Genomic DNA, 15,569 nt, shown 5'->3' on the forward strand with positions numbered 1-15,569 from the left:
CTGTGATGTGTCCACGTTGCGCTTTGGGGCGTTTCCTGTCGCGGGCGCTAGGCCTACCCACACAAGTGAGGTATCATTTTTATCGGGAGACGTGGGGGAACGCTGGGTGGAAGGAAATTTGTGGCTCCTCTCAGATTCCAGAACTTTCTGCCACAGAAATGTGAGGAACATGTGTTTTTTTAGCCAATTTTTGAGCTTTGCTAAGGATTCTGGGTAACAGAACCTGGTCCGAGCCCCGCCAGTCACCCCTCCTTCGATTCCCCTAGGTCTCTAGTTTTCGGAAATGTACAGGTTTGGTAGGTTTCCCTAGGTGCTGGCTGAGCTAGAGGCCAAAATCTGCAGGTAGTCACTTCGCAAAAAACACCTCTGTTTTCTTCCAAAATTTTGGTGGTGTCCACGTTGCGCTTTGGGGCGTTTCCTGTCGCGGGCGCTAGGCCTACCCACTCAAGTGAGGTATCATTTTTATCGGGAGACTTGGGGGAACGCTGGGTGGAAGGAAATTTGTGGCTCCTCTCAGATTCCAGAACTTTCTGTCACTCAAATGTGAGGAAAATGCGTTTTTTTAGCCAAAATATGAGGTTTGCAAAGGATTCTGGGTAACAGAACCTGGTCCGAGCCCCGCCAGTCACCCCTCCTTGGATTCCCCTAGGTCTCTAGTTTTCAGAAATGCACAGGTTTCGTAGGTTTCCCTAGGTGGCGGCTGAGCTAGAGGCCAAAATCTACAGGTAGGCACTTTGCTAAAAACAGGTCTGTTTTCTGTGATGTGTCCACGTTGCGCTTTGGGGCGTTTCCTGTCGCGGGCGCTAGGCCTACCCACACAAGTGAGGTATCATTTTTATCGGGAGACGTGGGGGAACGCTGGGTGGAAGGAAATTTGTGGCTCCTCTCAGATTCCAGAACTTTCTGCCACAGAAATGTGAGGAACATGTGTTTTTTTAGCCAATTTTTGAGCTTTGCAAAGGATTCTGGGTAACAGAACCTGGTCCGAGCCACACAAATCACCCCATCTTGGATTCCCCTAGGTCTCTAGTTTTCAGAAATGCACAGGTTTGGTAGGTTTCCCTAGGTGGCGGCTGAGCTACAGGCCAAAATCTACAGGTAGGCACTTTGCTAAAAACAGGTCTGTTTTCTGTGATGTGTCCACGTTGCGCTTTGGGGCGTTTCCTGTCGCGGGCGCTAGGCCTACCCACACATGTGAGGTATCATTTTTATCGGGAGACGTGGGGGAACGCTGGGTGGAAGGACATTTGTGGCTCCTCTCAGATTCCAGCACTTTCTGCCACAGAAATGTGAGGAACATGTGTTTTTTTAGCCAATTTTTGAGCTTTGCAAAGGATTCTGGGTAACAGAACCTGGTCCGAGCCACACAAATCACCCCATCTTGGATTCCCCTAGGTCTCTAGTTTTCAGAAATGCACAGGTTTGGTAGGTTTCCCTAGGTGGCGGCTGAGCTAGAGGCCAAAATCTACAGGTAGGCACTTTGCTAAAAACAGGTCTGTTTTCTGTGATGTGTCCACATTGCGCTTTGGGGTGTTTCCTGTCGCGGGCGCTAGGCCTACCCACACAAGTGAGGTATCATTTTTATCGGGAGACGTGGGGGAACGCTGGGTGGAAGGAAATTTGTGGCTCCTCTCAGATTCCAGAACTTTCTGCCACAGAAATGTGAGGAACATGTGTTTTTTTAGCCAATTTTTGAGCTTTGCAAAGGATTCTGGGTAACAGAACCTGGTCCGAGCCACACAAATCACCCCATCTTGGATTCCCCTAGGTCTCTAGTTTTCAGAAATGCACAGGTTTGGTAGGTTTCCCTAGGTGGCGGCTGAGCTAGAGGCCAAAATCTACAGGTAGGCACTTTGCTAAAAACAGGTCTGTTTTCTGTGATGTGTCCACGTTGCGCTTTGGTGCGTTTCCTGTCGCGGGCGCTAGGCCTACCCACACAAGTGAGGTATCATTTTTATCGGGAGACTTGGGGGAACATAGAATAGCAAAACAAGTGTTATTGCCCCTTGTCTTTCTCTACATTTTTCCCTTCCAAATGTAAGACAGTGTGTAAAAAAGACGTCTATTTGAGAAATGCCCGGTAATTCACATGCTAGTATGGGCAGCCCGGAATTCAGAGATGTGCAAATAACCACTGCTTCTCAACACCTTATCTTGTGCCCATTTTGGAAATACAAAGGTTTTCTTGGTAGCTATTTTTTACTCTTTATATTTCAGCAAATGAATTGCTGTATACCCGGCATAGAATGAAAACCCACTGCAGGGTGCAGGTCATTTATTGGCTCTGGGTACCTAGAGTTCTTGATGAACCTACAAGCCCTATATATCCCCGCAACCAGAAGAGTCCAGCAGACGTAACGGTATATTGCTTTCGAAAATCTGACATTGCAGGAAAAAGTTACAGAGTAAAACTTAGAGAAAAATTGATGTTTTTTTCACCTCAATTTCAATATTTTTCTTTTTCAGTTGCTATTTTCTGTAGGAAACCCTTGTAGGATCTACACAAATTACCCCTTGCTGAATTCAGAATTTTGTCTACTTTTCAGAAATGTTGCGGTTTATGGGATCCAGCGTTGGTTTCATGCCCATTTCTGTCACTGACTGGAAGGAGGCTGAAAGCACAAAAAATCGTAAAAATGGGGTATGTCCCAGTAAAATGCCAAAATTGGGTTGAAAAATTGGGTTTTCTGATTCAAGTCTGCCTGTTCCTGAAAGCTGGGAAGCTGGTGATTTTATCACCGCAAACCCTTTGTTGATGCCCTTTTCAGGGAAAAAACCACAAGCCTTCTTCTGCAGCCCATTTTTCCAAATTTTTAAAAAAAAATGAAATTTTCACTGTTTTTTGGCTAATTTCTTGGCCTCCTTCTGGGGAACCCACAAAGTCTGGGTACCTCTAGAATCCCTAGGATGTTGGAAAAAAAGGACGCAAATTTGGCATGGGTAGCTTATGTGAACAAAAAGTTATGAGGGCCTAAGCGCGAACTGCTCCAAATAGCCAAAAAAAGGCTCGGCACAGGAGGGGGAAAAGGCCTGGCAGCGAAGGGGTTAATCTAGTGCAATTTCTCTGTCCTCTGTTTCCAGAATGTGAACTGCTGCAAAGCAATCCCAAAACCGCCGGGTGCCCACGTGACTCAGTGCTCCTGGCCCCACAGGGGCGAGTAATTCACGCATGCGCTCTGTACACAACTCACTTCGGTACCGCTCGGCACGTTAAATTCTTTTTTAATTCAAAATTTCCAAGTAAACCTTTTTCACGACCATTACCCAGAGCGCTCACGGAGTAATGACGTAAGCACTACTACTCGCGAGCGACCGGAAGTTGTATTCGATTGGACGCCTAGCGGGAGACCGGAAGTGATGTAATTCAGGAACTGTTTACTGTTGACCCTGCGGTTGATCTTGCCTGTTAAGGCTCCCAGTGATGGCGGCGGTGAGAGTCCTGCGGGCCGGGAGCCGAGGCCGCCTCTGGAGGGGTGAGAGGACGGAAGCGGGAGGGGGAGGTCTGTTACACCCGCTGTCGTCCCACTCCTGCACTAGAGTTGGGAGAGCCACTGAAAGCCCGAGTTAGACCCCTGGCCAAGCTGGAGTTGGAGCCCTGGCTCAGCTCGAGGTTCTTCTCCAGCCGAGGTGTCACGGCGGCGACGTGGCTCAGCTGCAGCTTTCGGTCATGTAACACAGGGAGCCAAAATCTCTCTGTGCTCAAAGAAAAAAAATGTAAATTAGTGTGTTTTCAAGCTCTGTTATACACCGTGTAAAACCCCCAGTAATAAAATGTAGATTATGCCTGTCACACACTCAGATTTCATCCTCCAGGTCATACATAGTATTTGATGTCAGAAAAGAGATATCTATCTAGTAATTAAATTGCATAATGCAGTGGGAAATGTGGTTTCAGTCACGTCTTCCTCGCTTCACCAAATTGTGTCACCGTAGGCCAGTAACTTTCGTTTTGAACACTTTCACGTATGAGGGGACCTTTACATATGTGATTTAAGAATCTGCGTTGTACAAGACTCCATTGTGTTTTAATTGAATAGCTTATAATGTTGCCTATGTCAGAATTGTAAATATACCAAGTGACACACACCGCTCAGTGCATGGAACCTGACTTCTTTCTTCGTTAACGTTGTCGGCAGAACTAGGGGCAATAATTTTTCTCTGTTCATGTTTAATAACTTTCACTTTTAATACATATTAATTAAATAATCCTATGTCCTAAGGTGAAACGCATTTGCGTGTTAAATAATTTGTTTTATTTTGAAGATGTCTTATATTCTAACGTGATTTTTTTTGTTGGACGATTTACATGCCAGGAATTTTCAGGGTTGGCAAATGGGCTGTTGGAGCCGACCCTTGGCTGGGCTCTCTTTGTTAATTTCCTGTCTTGTCCTCTTTGATGCTGGAGTGCTATTGCTACACACTGGCCTTGGGTGTCTTGGGCAGTGTTCCCAGATCTTGTAACACTCGTCTAATACAAAGCCACCAATCAAAAGGTAGCCCAGTAGCAGCACTTGAGGTATGAGGGGCAGAGTGGGGGGCGCAGTGATACAGACAGGAATGAAGATTGGTGGTGGGGCCGGGCCTCCTGCCAGCTGCTTTTTTGCCTCCTAATTGTCCTAGCCGGGCCGCTCAGGCAATGAATCAGTGTCCTTTTCTCTTCCGTGTGGCCTAGTTGCGAGAAGGTGGGGTAAGAGGAGGAAGGTCATCAACCGATCGAGGAAATTCCACTTCACCTTAAGTTGTAAGACTTACATAAAGTGTGAGTGACAGCAGCATTTATTGCAGCTGAAGGCACCGGTCATTGTCTCATCTGCCAGACTAGCATCCTGTGAAATGCATCCCCTGAACCCTTTGAAGGCTCTTGACGGGTGACACAGCCAATATTGGAGGTAGACTACATATTTTTTGTTTAATCTTTGCTATGACATTTTATCTTTAAGCAGTGTGTATTTTAATTAAACTCTGTACCCATGATTTGATATTTAAAAAAGTAATATTTAATTGGGGTCTGTGACATAACTCCATTCTCCCAGCTGTGAAACTGTCTTCCAGGCTGCTGTATAAGTAGCTCAGTGAGGCCTACAATTATGATTGTCACAGAGTGATGACTGGCAGTTCACGTGCTCAAGCTCCAACAGGCTGAAAAGTTGAGGACTTTTAATTTGGTCAAAGGGACAAGTATTATCCAGTGCTGATTAAAAACAGTATTATTCAACTTAGGTTGGACATAGACGTTGCTGTCATTGAAGGTAAACAAGGGAGGAGGATTAGTGGAGAGGTCTGTGGAAATGTGCATGACACTGCCTCCAGTAAAGGCTTCAATCACACATCTTAGTGGGTTGGCTCCAAGTTCCTGGCCACTACCGGTATTGGTTGTATCTGAAACAGATTCATCCACTTTTCAGTCCTGACCCACCCTCCAAAAAGTGTTCATTCCCTGTTAACTTTAATTGGGTCACCATTTTAAATGCCTCATTTCACCAGCGTTTTTGAGGTTGACAGGTATGTGATAGTAGATCCCACAAAATGGAGACGGGCGCTAAACGCTCTGGTCTAAGTGCAAAATCACGACCCTGTCTCCATAGCTCGATGTTAGAGCCACACATTTCCATCTGGGAACCTCGATATTTGGCCTCAGAAGAACCATAAATCCTGGCCTCTTAACTCCACAATGTGGACCTCAAACCTACAGCAAGGAGCCCTGGATTCACCCACCCACTTCAATTAGTGTTACCTGAACCACCGCTCCACTGGAAAAATGGTGGACTGTCCCGTCAGAGAAAGAATACTGACTCTGTACAAAACCCATGCAACACCAAAGGGTCTGCCTAACCCAACACCAGGAATCCTGAACCCCATCATACCCAGTCTCCAACAGAAATATCCTCTAATTTTTACCTCAAAGCAGAGTATCTTTATCACTTCGCCTAGCTTAGAGAAACCACGGCTCATGGGCGTACTTCAAAGTCTCTTATTACTTAGCCTGCATACAACTGATCCTTGACGTACACTAGCTTGGTCTTGGGGTCCACAGTATGACAATTTGCCAGTAAACCCACTAAAGCCAGTTACTGCATACAGGCCTTACAGCAGGAACCACACGTGTAAGACATAGAAACCAACAGTAGGAAATCTTGATCCTATTATACCCCTAACATAAAGAATTAACTTGAGCATTTCCTCTGCAGGGGTAGTTGATCTCTGAACTAGCAACATATAACAAAAAAAATAATCAGCTTCCCTTGTCTGTTACTGCGTGCATGCCTGCCCTTCGATGTGGTTCCCTTATCCTGCTCCCTCTTGTCTCTAAGACCTCATCGGAGATTGGCTTAATCCCTCTTCAAATAGTGTACATCAGTTAAGCGTCTTAACAGTCCTGTAAACCAGCGCACGTGTATGAAGTGAATATAGTGGAGTACCGTTTCATCATATGCTTAAGTCTGCTAAAACAGTATGGTAGCATGTTTTAAAAACTGAGCAAGCCATGCTAACATGAAGTTATACAAAAATGAAATGGTTAGTCAAACAGGATAAAACACAAAGGAAATGAACAGCCAGCCATAACCTAATTATTGGCAGAGCCATTCGATCTCGCCGTATAAAACAATGTGAAGAACTATTGTGTTTGCTATTGCTTCCTAGTTTTGTGAATAGCGAACTTTAACAAAACAAAAAGTACAATTTCAAGATGACTTCTGGTGCATAAGCACTCATAGTTGGCAATCTAGGGATGATATTTATCATAAAGAAAAAGCAAAGGAAGAAGGCTGATTATGCATGCATGTTGATATTTTGATGGTCATTTTCTTTCAAATTTACAGTTCTAGGATGGCGTACGTTAAGTTTGGAGTAAGAAATTTAAAAATCAAGTTTTCCGGGGATGTAGTGCAATCCACAAGGAGTGGCTCAGCAGAACTGTGCCAGGCCCTTTAGAAAAATCTTTAAATACAAATCAGGCACCAGGAGGGTTGGAGGCGCAATGGAGAAGTTGAAAAGTGAGTGGCCCAGCAGCAGTGTGTAGCTTCTGGGTCCTTGCAAAATCCTTGTTAAAATAAACTTTTTTTTTTTAAACCATTAAGCATCCCAAACTGAATTAGAAAAATGGAGTAATATTTAATAAAATGACACAAAAATGACAACAATCCAATAAGGGGAACCTGAGCTAAGATTTTTTTATTTTATTGGATTAGCGTCAAGAAGTACACAGGGCCAATGGTAGTCAGTGGTCTCTGTACAAAGGGGTCCTAGACACAATTTGATGCTGACCATGATAAAGCACGGGTCAGAGATGCCAACCAGGTCTATCCTGATCAAATATCATACCTTCTGACTTTGGTCTTGCCCTTTAAGACCCAATCCATCATGGGAGTAAACTTCTAAAGGCACAAGGATCTTGTGAAAGACACTTGGAGACACACAGAATGCTGAGACAGAGGCCAACAGCAGAGTCCAGTCCAGGTCTAGTTGCCATTGGGCACTTGCAGGAAAAGGTCTCTGTTAGCTTGCCATGTCCCTGTAACTTGAACAGGAGGTACTCCTTACGACCCTTGATGTCTACTTCATTCTCCTGGATACTAGAGAGGGCAGGTTCAGGCCTTCGGCGTTCTTCTTAGGTAGCAGACAATCGGGTTCAGTCCTCTTCTGCTATACTTCAGGTCCAGGAGTGTTCTGAAGTGGGTACCTGGAGTTGCCACATTTATGTTTGGCTTGAGCTAAAGCTAATGGTTGGGGTTGACTCCTGGGTATGCCCTCACCAATGTGCTAAAAGTTCCCAGGGCTAACCCTGCACACTTTGTGCATTTTTAAGATGGTGGAAGTCTTCAGTCACATTAGACTTGATCAGTGAGGGCAGTGGATATGTGTGGGGAGAAGAGTACTATGGTAATCCTAGTGCCCTCTCACACATCACACTAAATCCAGTTTGTGGCAGTCACTGTACCTACAATAAACCCAGAGTCTGAAGTCTAATTGAACAAAGGTAGGGTTTTCCAGCAATCAGGCAATGGATGCACAAGCATTGTTTTGGCATTCTGTTTCTTTTCTTTTCAGGTGCACCCCTAGTGATATATATATATAAAACCCAGCAGACCCGTCAAGTACGCTTTGTAATAATGTAAAACAAGCATTGGCATAGCCAGTAGGTCTCGCCTTTGGGACCTTATTAGTATTGAGCCATGCAGTATATTACATTGGCAGATGGAACATACTATAGCTGGCATTGTGCAACCATTGGTGACCTCTTCAGAGTACCTGTTTGCTCCTAAGATGTGCAGGTACTCCCCCATAAATGCCTTGTAGCAGTGCAAGGAAGTGTCAGTACTCTTTCTTTCAAAATAAAGAAGTGTAGGTACTCGGTACGAGACAGGACCTCCCTTTTAAAACACTTGCCGTTTCTGACTCACAAATGTCATCTTTGCAGTTTCAAATGTTGAGAGATGTGTGGAACACCACCCAGTGGGCCCATCTGGATCTAGTTTCAGCTGATAACATGACATAAATTAAATTGCAACACAATATTGGATAAAGCTTTCCAGTAGAATTGCCTAAAGACATTGTAAGAATGAAAGCCTGAGTTCTGCTTATTGTTTTGCCAGCAAAGCATATGTCAGACAAGGCGTCGGTAATGTTTTGGTTTCTCTTGGGTCCCTCCTTTGGGTGAGCAGCACAGCCACCTAAATCCTAATTCCATTCGTGCTTGGAAAGGAACGGTGTCAGAGGACTGAGAATGTGATGCAGCAACAAATAGTGAAGCGACAGAAGAGAAAGGGAGGTAGGAAAGAGATATAGCTGTAGATGGGGCGGAGGAGACATACAGTGAGAGAGCAGCAAATAGAGAAGGGGGAAGATCACAGACAGGAAAAGATGGGTACAGTGAGACATGAATGAAGGGTACAGAGAGATTGCGATGTGTATTGAGCGAGAAAGGGATGGTTTTCCGAGGGAGATAGTTCATGATGAGTGAGAGGAAGACAGAGAGAAGTACCATGGAAATAGAGAGAGATGCTGAGATATAGGGGGAGAAAAGATAGGTGTGGAGGGAAGGAGAGAGACCAGTATAAAGGAGGAGAAAATGTAGGTATGGAGTAAGAGGGAGAGGGGGCTAGCTCTAGATGGATGGCATTTTGTCCCTCCATCTGTTTTCGTCTCTCTAAAAGAAGTCCTGGGTTATGGATCTTCTGCACATTTAAATAACAATCTCAGCGGCAGTGTGTAACTGACTGATCTTGTCCAGACAGAAGAGACGAGATCCCTTGACCACAGGGGCCAGTGATGACAAGGACTAGCATTCGAGGGATGGGTCATGCCCACTTTCTTTTTGTACCTTATGGAAGGAGACTGTACGCTGTGACCCAGTACATCATATGACAAGCAGACTGTGACCGTCTAACGCTAGTATCATTGCCCAATAAAGTATAGAGCTTTGCATGCATGCAGACCGTTTGGAAGCACCATGTGGTTTTTGCAAGCAGACGTGAATGATTGGAAATCTGTTTCTGCCAGGGGACACTGCACTTGTTTAATTGAGGTTTGATAGAAATAGAGCTTCAACAGCACTAATATTGTGAAGTCAAACCATATAAGCATGGTCTGTCTAATGTGGTTCTAGGGAGATTCCTGAGCCCTCAAGGATGGTACATGTGACACTGGCATGAGATATGAGCCGCAAAAGTAGGGATCACTGCAACATTTTATTTAACGAGATGTGAACCATACAAGAATTATAATGAACTTCTGGCTGTGCATAAAGTCCCCCACTCCACCCCAAACACATCCTCCACCCCCCCACCCCCCTTTTGCTTTACCAGCTACAGCGGGGCAGGAAGAGTAGTGCTCGTTAAAACCAGAGAGGCCTTTGTCAGAGTGGAATTGATGAGGGTCTCAACTGTAGAAAAAAACAAGCGTCCGAAAGGTCTGGAACGCACAGTTGAGTTTGGGCAGAATCCTGTAGTCTCCCTGTACAACAGCACAGTGTATTTATACGTGCATATTGTGTACATCTAATATATTTGTATGTGGCTCAAGTTCCCCTCCGCCCACAGGTTGTGTGCACTGGTCTCTTTTGACAAACTCACCACTTCCCATCCAGGGCAGAGCGGTGAGAAGCAGGAGGAACCACGGGCCTTGCTGAGAACAACCAAGAGAACGTCCCAGACTGCCCCCACACCCAACATGCACCAGACAAAGAAACCTAGGGGAGAGGATGTGGCCTAACGGTCAGAGCTGCCAACTTTGGAGCTAAGGAACACGGTTTAAGTGTCAGCACCAGCTCAATATCCTGTGATTTTGGGCAAGTCACATAATCTCCCCTTGCTACCAAAAATGAATGTGTCCTTGTGTAATGTGACAGGTGATCCTGTAAAGCATTCGAATACCATAGTGTTGCGTTCACACTATATAAAACTGCAAAAACATAAAGCGCTCCATTGCCTTCATGTTGAGTTTGCGCTACATAAAACTGCAAAACAAAAAAAAAGTGCAGACATTGCAAAGAAACAGCAAGTTGTCCAAAAACAAGGAAGAAGAAGAAACCACATACCGCCATGAGCATGAAGCAGCAAGGCAAAAGAAAAGTAGTGCACCAACACTAAGATATATGGACCAGCATGCAATAATCCATGTAACGGGACCAGTCTCCAAGGAGGTAACAAAACAACCTCAAAGTGGAACACAGATAAGGCATTTACGTACGAAATTAAAGGAATTTGGAATGTTAGGCCAAGGAACAAATGAAAGTGCTGGACATGGTGAAAGCCCACAGAAGTAGATTACAACATGTCGCAAGACTGTGCATGACACAATAGTTGCTTCAGTCCACTAGTGACATTTAACATTCAGTCCCTGGGTAACCTGTGTACCATATGCTAGGGACTTATAGGTAGGCTGTGCTGTTTTCAGTGCTTGTGGATTTCAGTGGTGTTTTCTCTGTGTTTTCCAGAGCTCCTGAAATCAGTACTTACCTGTGATTTCAATGGTGTTTTTGCATTGTTTTCTAAGCCTCTTGAAATCAGTTATCTATGTATATTTAGCTGCCTAACCCTCCACCCCTCAAGACAAGAACTGTGTATTTCCAGTGTTTACAGAACAAGTAGTGCAGTGCTGGCAGTGTGTCCAACTGTTTTAAACATAGCCTGTGTATTGCACTTTCACTCACACTAACATCTCAGAATCCTGTCTCACATCTCACCAACTCTTACACTCACTCTGTCAGCACTCTGGTCTACATGAGCAGTTACTTGATTAAAAAAATAAGAGTCATCCTGGACATCCCTGACACAGCCGAATCTTCTCCCACCTCAGAAACCTACACTGGCTACCAGTCAACAAGCGCGTTACTTACAAACTCCTGTTCCACACCTTCAAGGTACTGCCCAACATAGGACCAGCGTACCTCAACCACCGCCTCACCTTCTAGGTACACAACAGACATCTCTGTTTCTACCAGCTCGCCCTTGCAGCCATTCCCAAGATCTGGAAAAGTACAGCACAAGGAAGATCCTTCTCCTTCCTAGCAGCCCAGACATGGAACACACTTCCCCTAAAGCTCAGGTAGACTGCATTACTGAAGCAGTTCAGGAAGGACCTTAAGACCTGGCTCTTCGACTGAACATCACGCCTTGAGCCCTATGCTGGACTTAACAAATCCTTGTTTGACTGATAGAGTGCTATATTCAAACATTTTCATAAACGGAATCACGGGCACAGTTGGGGGTTATTCACCTACTCCCTACTAAATATTACAACATGTAGGGATGATCAACTCTACCAATTCTACTTGCCACCCAGAATTCTGCATCATCTTCTGGCCACTTTGCCAAAGTTCCCAGGGTTACGGAGTTAAAACGGGAGGCAGATCCTTCTTTCTCCTCAGCCTGCAGGCCTGGAATAACCTACCGGACGAATTATGCCAAGTACTCAACTAACGTTCTTTCAAAAAATAACTGAAGACATGTTTTTTCAGTTCTTAATTACAATTCCCTTCTCTCTTACTTTCCTCTAGCGCTGGTACACTTCCTGGAGTAGCCATGCGTTCTATAAATCCTGCTATTTATTCAATCATTCATTCAACAGCATAGCACCTTGTGAAACCTTTAACATTTGGAATTGCACCAGATTAAGTTGTAGCCCTAAATTCTAAGGCACCTGAAACGCAATGCTTTAAGAATGCTCGTAGCTGCTTTTCTGCACTGTTTCCTGACTGCATTAAGATGGTACTGGTGTTGTATGACATTTATACCTGCTAAGCGTCTCCACAGCAAATGGCTCACAAGTCAGTCCTGACTTTTTAATACACATTACATCGTATTCTAGGACTTAAATTTGTACTGATAACATTGCAAGATTGGGTTCAGCCCTTCCAGCAATAAAGTGCAGTTGGATAAAAAGGCAGGATTAGCTGAAGGTATCCCACGTAACAATGGGACACCTTGCAGTTATGAATTTTGTTGGTCTATGGAGAGTCCTATCATGTTTTCACCACTATCTCATGTACATGGTAACAGTACTCTTTTCACAGGTACTTGTCACTACACCTTGCATTGAATGTTTAAAGTCTAGTGTGCCTGGCAGGTGACCTGCTGTCAGTATTGACTTGTTAGAAAAAGAAGCTGATTTATCAAATGGTTTTACCTATCCTATGTCTGTGTGTTAATTTGATAGTACATATTGGTCAATATTCTTTTGAGCCAGCCATTTCACCAGTCAGTGAAAGAATTAAACACTGCTGAAAGATCAAAAATGATTTTAATATTTCCATGTTCTCTACAAAATAATTAGATCATACCTAGAACATGCTTCTACATCTGCACCTTTGAGCTAAACACACAAAATCGGGGGAAACGGAAGGAAGAAGAAATAATATTTTAGAGACACCTCTAAACAACAAAACACAAGCCAAAAGATCTTAGACCAGTTCTCTTTGCTGCTACCTTCAATAACAAACTTGCATTGTGTGGGACCCTTGATAAAGAAGTAAAAATAGCTTAATCTTTCAAACGTTCCTTTTTCTGAATGATATTTTAGTTTGTGGTTGTACAGGTGTTTATATATTTCCACTGACGAGGGCTGCTTCCCTTTTGGTGGGATTTTATTATTATAGGTTTAAACCTAAAACAGGATCACCTGCTTCTAGGCAAGTTAAATATGCCAATTAGGAATATGCCAAATGGATCATGTTTACAAGTGGAGCACAGTCCCTTTACTACTGGGTTGCGGGGGTAAAGTGCACAGAGTTCTAAAACCAGCAAAAATATAAGGTCCAGCAAAAGGTGAAAAATATGAGATGACCACGCAGTAACGACGGATTTCCTACACACACCAACAGTATCTGAGAGAGGCAAATGTTAAGCATAGAGAGATCAAGATATACCAAAGGTTTGTGGCTAACTTATACAAAGACCTCACATAGACAAGAGAGGGAAAAGTGGAAAAGAAACTGCAATACGAGCATAACATCCATGTTAGAAAAGGCCAAGCACATCAAAGCTTTATTAGTAGTGAGCTACACGGACACACAAAAACTTGATGTACGTCCAGGGCGAAGCTGCGAACTGAAACACTTCCATAATAGGGCATAGCCTTTATCTGGAGCTGTAGTAGACGAAGCTGAGCCTACCACACACTGAGACCAAAAAAGCTATAACAATGACATACCTTTACACCAAGGACCTGCAACTAGCTCAAGAGACTATATAAAAGATCTTTGACGAAGGAGGCTTGGGGAGCAGACAGCTATACAAACGGTGATAAACCAGCTAACGGAGAGGAGGTTGTATTACCAGGGGAGATTATTTGTAAAGAAACGAGGCATGTCAGTATTGACTTGTTAGAAAAAGAAGCTGATTTATCAAATGGTTTTACCTATCCTATGTCTGTGTGTTAATTTGATAGTACATATTGGTCAATATTCCTTTGAGCCAGCCATTTCACCAGTCAGTGAAAGAATTAAACACTGCTGAAAGATCAAAAATGATTTTAATATTTAAGACTAGGAGCTTGTCTCACTCTGTAACATTAGCGTGAGCAACACCACATGACGCGCCAGAGAGTACTGCATCTTCCTACTGCTCCAGGAGATTTTCTACTTGAGTGGCAGCTTTCTCAATGAGAGCGGCTGCTTTCTCAACGCAAGCGGACCGTGCCCTGGCTTTGCAGAGTAGGAGTATGCTCTCACAGCAGGCCCATCCCTCAAGTTCCCTTCTCCAAGCCTCTACTCTGGGTCCTCCTGGGGCCTTCCAATTTCTAGTAATTTCCCGCTTTGCAAGAACAAATGCCAGATCATGAAATTTGCTAGCATTTTTAGTTTTGGCTGTATGCGGGAACCAGCTTGGTAAGCAATGCTCATGTGTTCCTGGAATCTCTCTAGCCACAACCTCGGTTAGTATTCTAGTGATTTTTCCCCAGTGGTCCCTGAGCCTCAATTGTGGTATCGACTCCACCTGTAATACACCCTCTAATAATCTACCACTACCCAACAAATAATGTAAATCTTTCAGAGAGCATACTGGCAAGGTTACCATTTGTACTAACCTACTCTGTTACAATGTTCCCGGTATCCTGTGCTACATTTTTCTGATATTTGGTCTCATTTCTTCTTTTTTTTTTTTTTTTTTTTTTATAACCAAATTTTATTGTTTAGGAATTAATACACACACGGCATACATCAATAATTGCAAACATTGAGTCTTCAGATCAGGTTCCACATATCACTCCTTATCCATATACATTATAAACAGCATTATATTAGTATACCATGATAGTTCCACCATTTACCCCACACTTTGTCTTGTTTCTTTGGGCAACCATGGGAGGCATAAATCGGCATTTCTTGGTGTGCACACCTGTCCACCCCTGTCCTCCACACTGCCATAAATGGAATTTTAGGTTGCTTCCACATACGGGCTATATGTCTCTTAGTGACAAGGTAGGCCACACTCTATAAAGATCTGCTCATTGCGGAGACCTCCCAGCTCCTCTAATAGTCCCAGTATTGCTGTTTCGGGGCACAGAACAATTGGATGCCCCAAAACCTTCGATATCTCTTTACCGAGCCCCTCCCTGAAAGGTTTTATCTGAAGGCAGTCCCAAACCACATGAAAGAAGTCTCCTATGGGAAAGTTACATTTAGTGCAGGTTGGATGAGTCTTGGGGGACATTCTCAGCAATCGTGCAGGGGCTAGGTAGGTTGTATGAAAGCAGTTAAATTGTGTCGTGCATAGTCTTGCTGAAATGGCCAGTCCCGTCGGGGCCAGGGATGCCTCTCGCCAATCATCATCATCGTCCAGCTCCCTGGCCCAATTTGCCCATTTCTGTCTTATGAAGCCAAGCCATCCTGGGACACTCGTAAGCAATGATCTGTAAATTTGGGATAATGCTTTTTACCCCCAATTTCCCTGTTAGTATCTTAACTTCCAGTGGATTATACCTAGGGAGGTGAGTTTCGGGGGGGGGGGGTCGTGTGCCCCTAGGGCATGCTGCAGATAGCGGAAAACATGTGTATTGGCTAATCCACGCTGTTCTTTTAGGTCTTGAAAGGGCATTAGATTTCCCCTCTCTATGTACGTCTTCCAAGT

At 44.1% G+C, this 15,569-nt stretch overlaps 1 protein-coding gene across 1 annotated transcript in view; it reads left to right on the plus strand.

The window, feature by feature from the left end:
- The first annotated feature begins 3,330 nt into the window (after positions 1-3,330).
- Positions 3,331-15,569, plus strand: part of ACADS (acyl-CoA dehydrogenase short chain) — a 67,325-nt gene continuing 55,086 nt past the window's right edge. The window contains exon 1 of the mRNA XM_069215056.1: positions 3,331-3,473. Coding sequence (XP_069071157.1) covers positions 3,422-3,473 — 52 coding nt within the window. The 5' untranslated portion in view covers positions 3,331-3,421. The remainder of the gene's footprint in view (positions 3,474-15,569) is intronic.

Source organism: Pleurodeles waltl, chromosome 11 (genome assembly GCF_031143425.1).
Source record: "Pleurodeles waltl isolate 20211129_DDA chromosome 11, aPleWal1.hap1.20221129, whole genome shotgun sequence".
NCBI lineage: Eukaryota > Metazoa > Chordata > Amphibia > Caudata > Salamandridae > Pleurodeles > Pleurodeles waltl.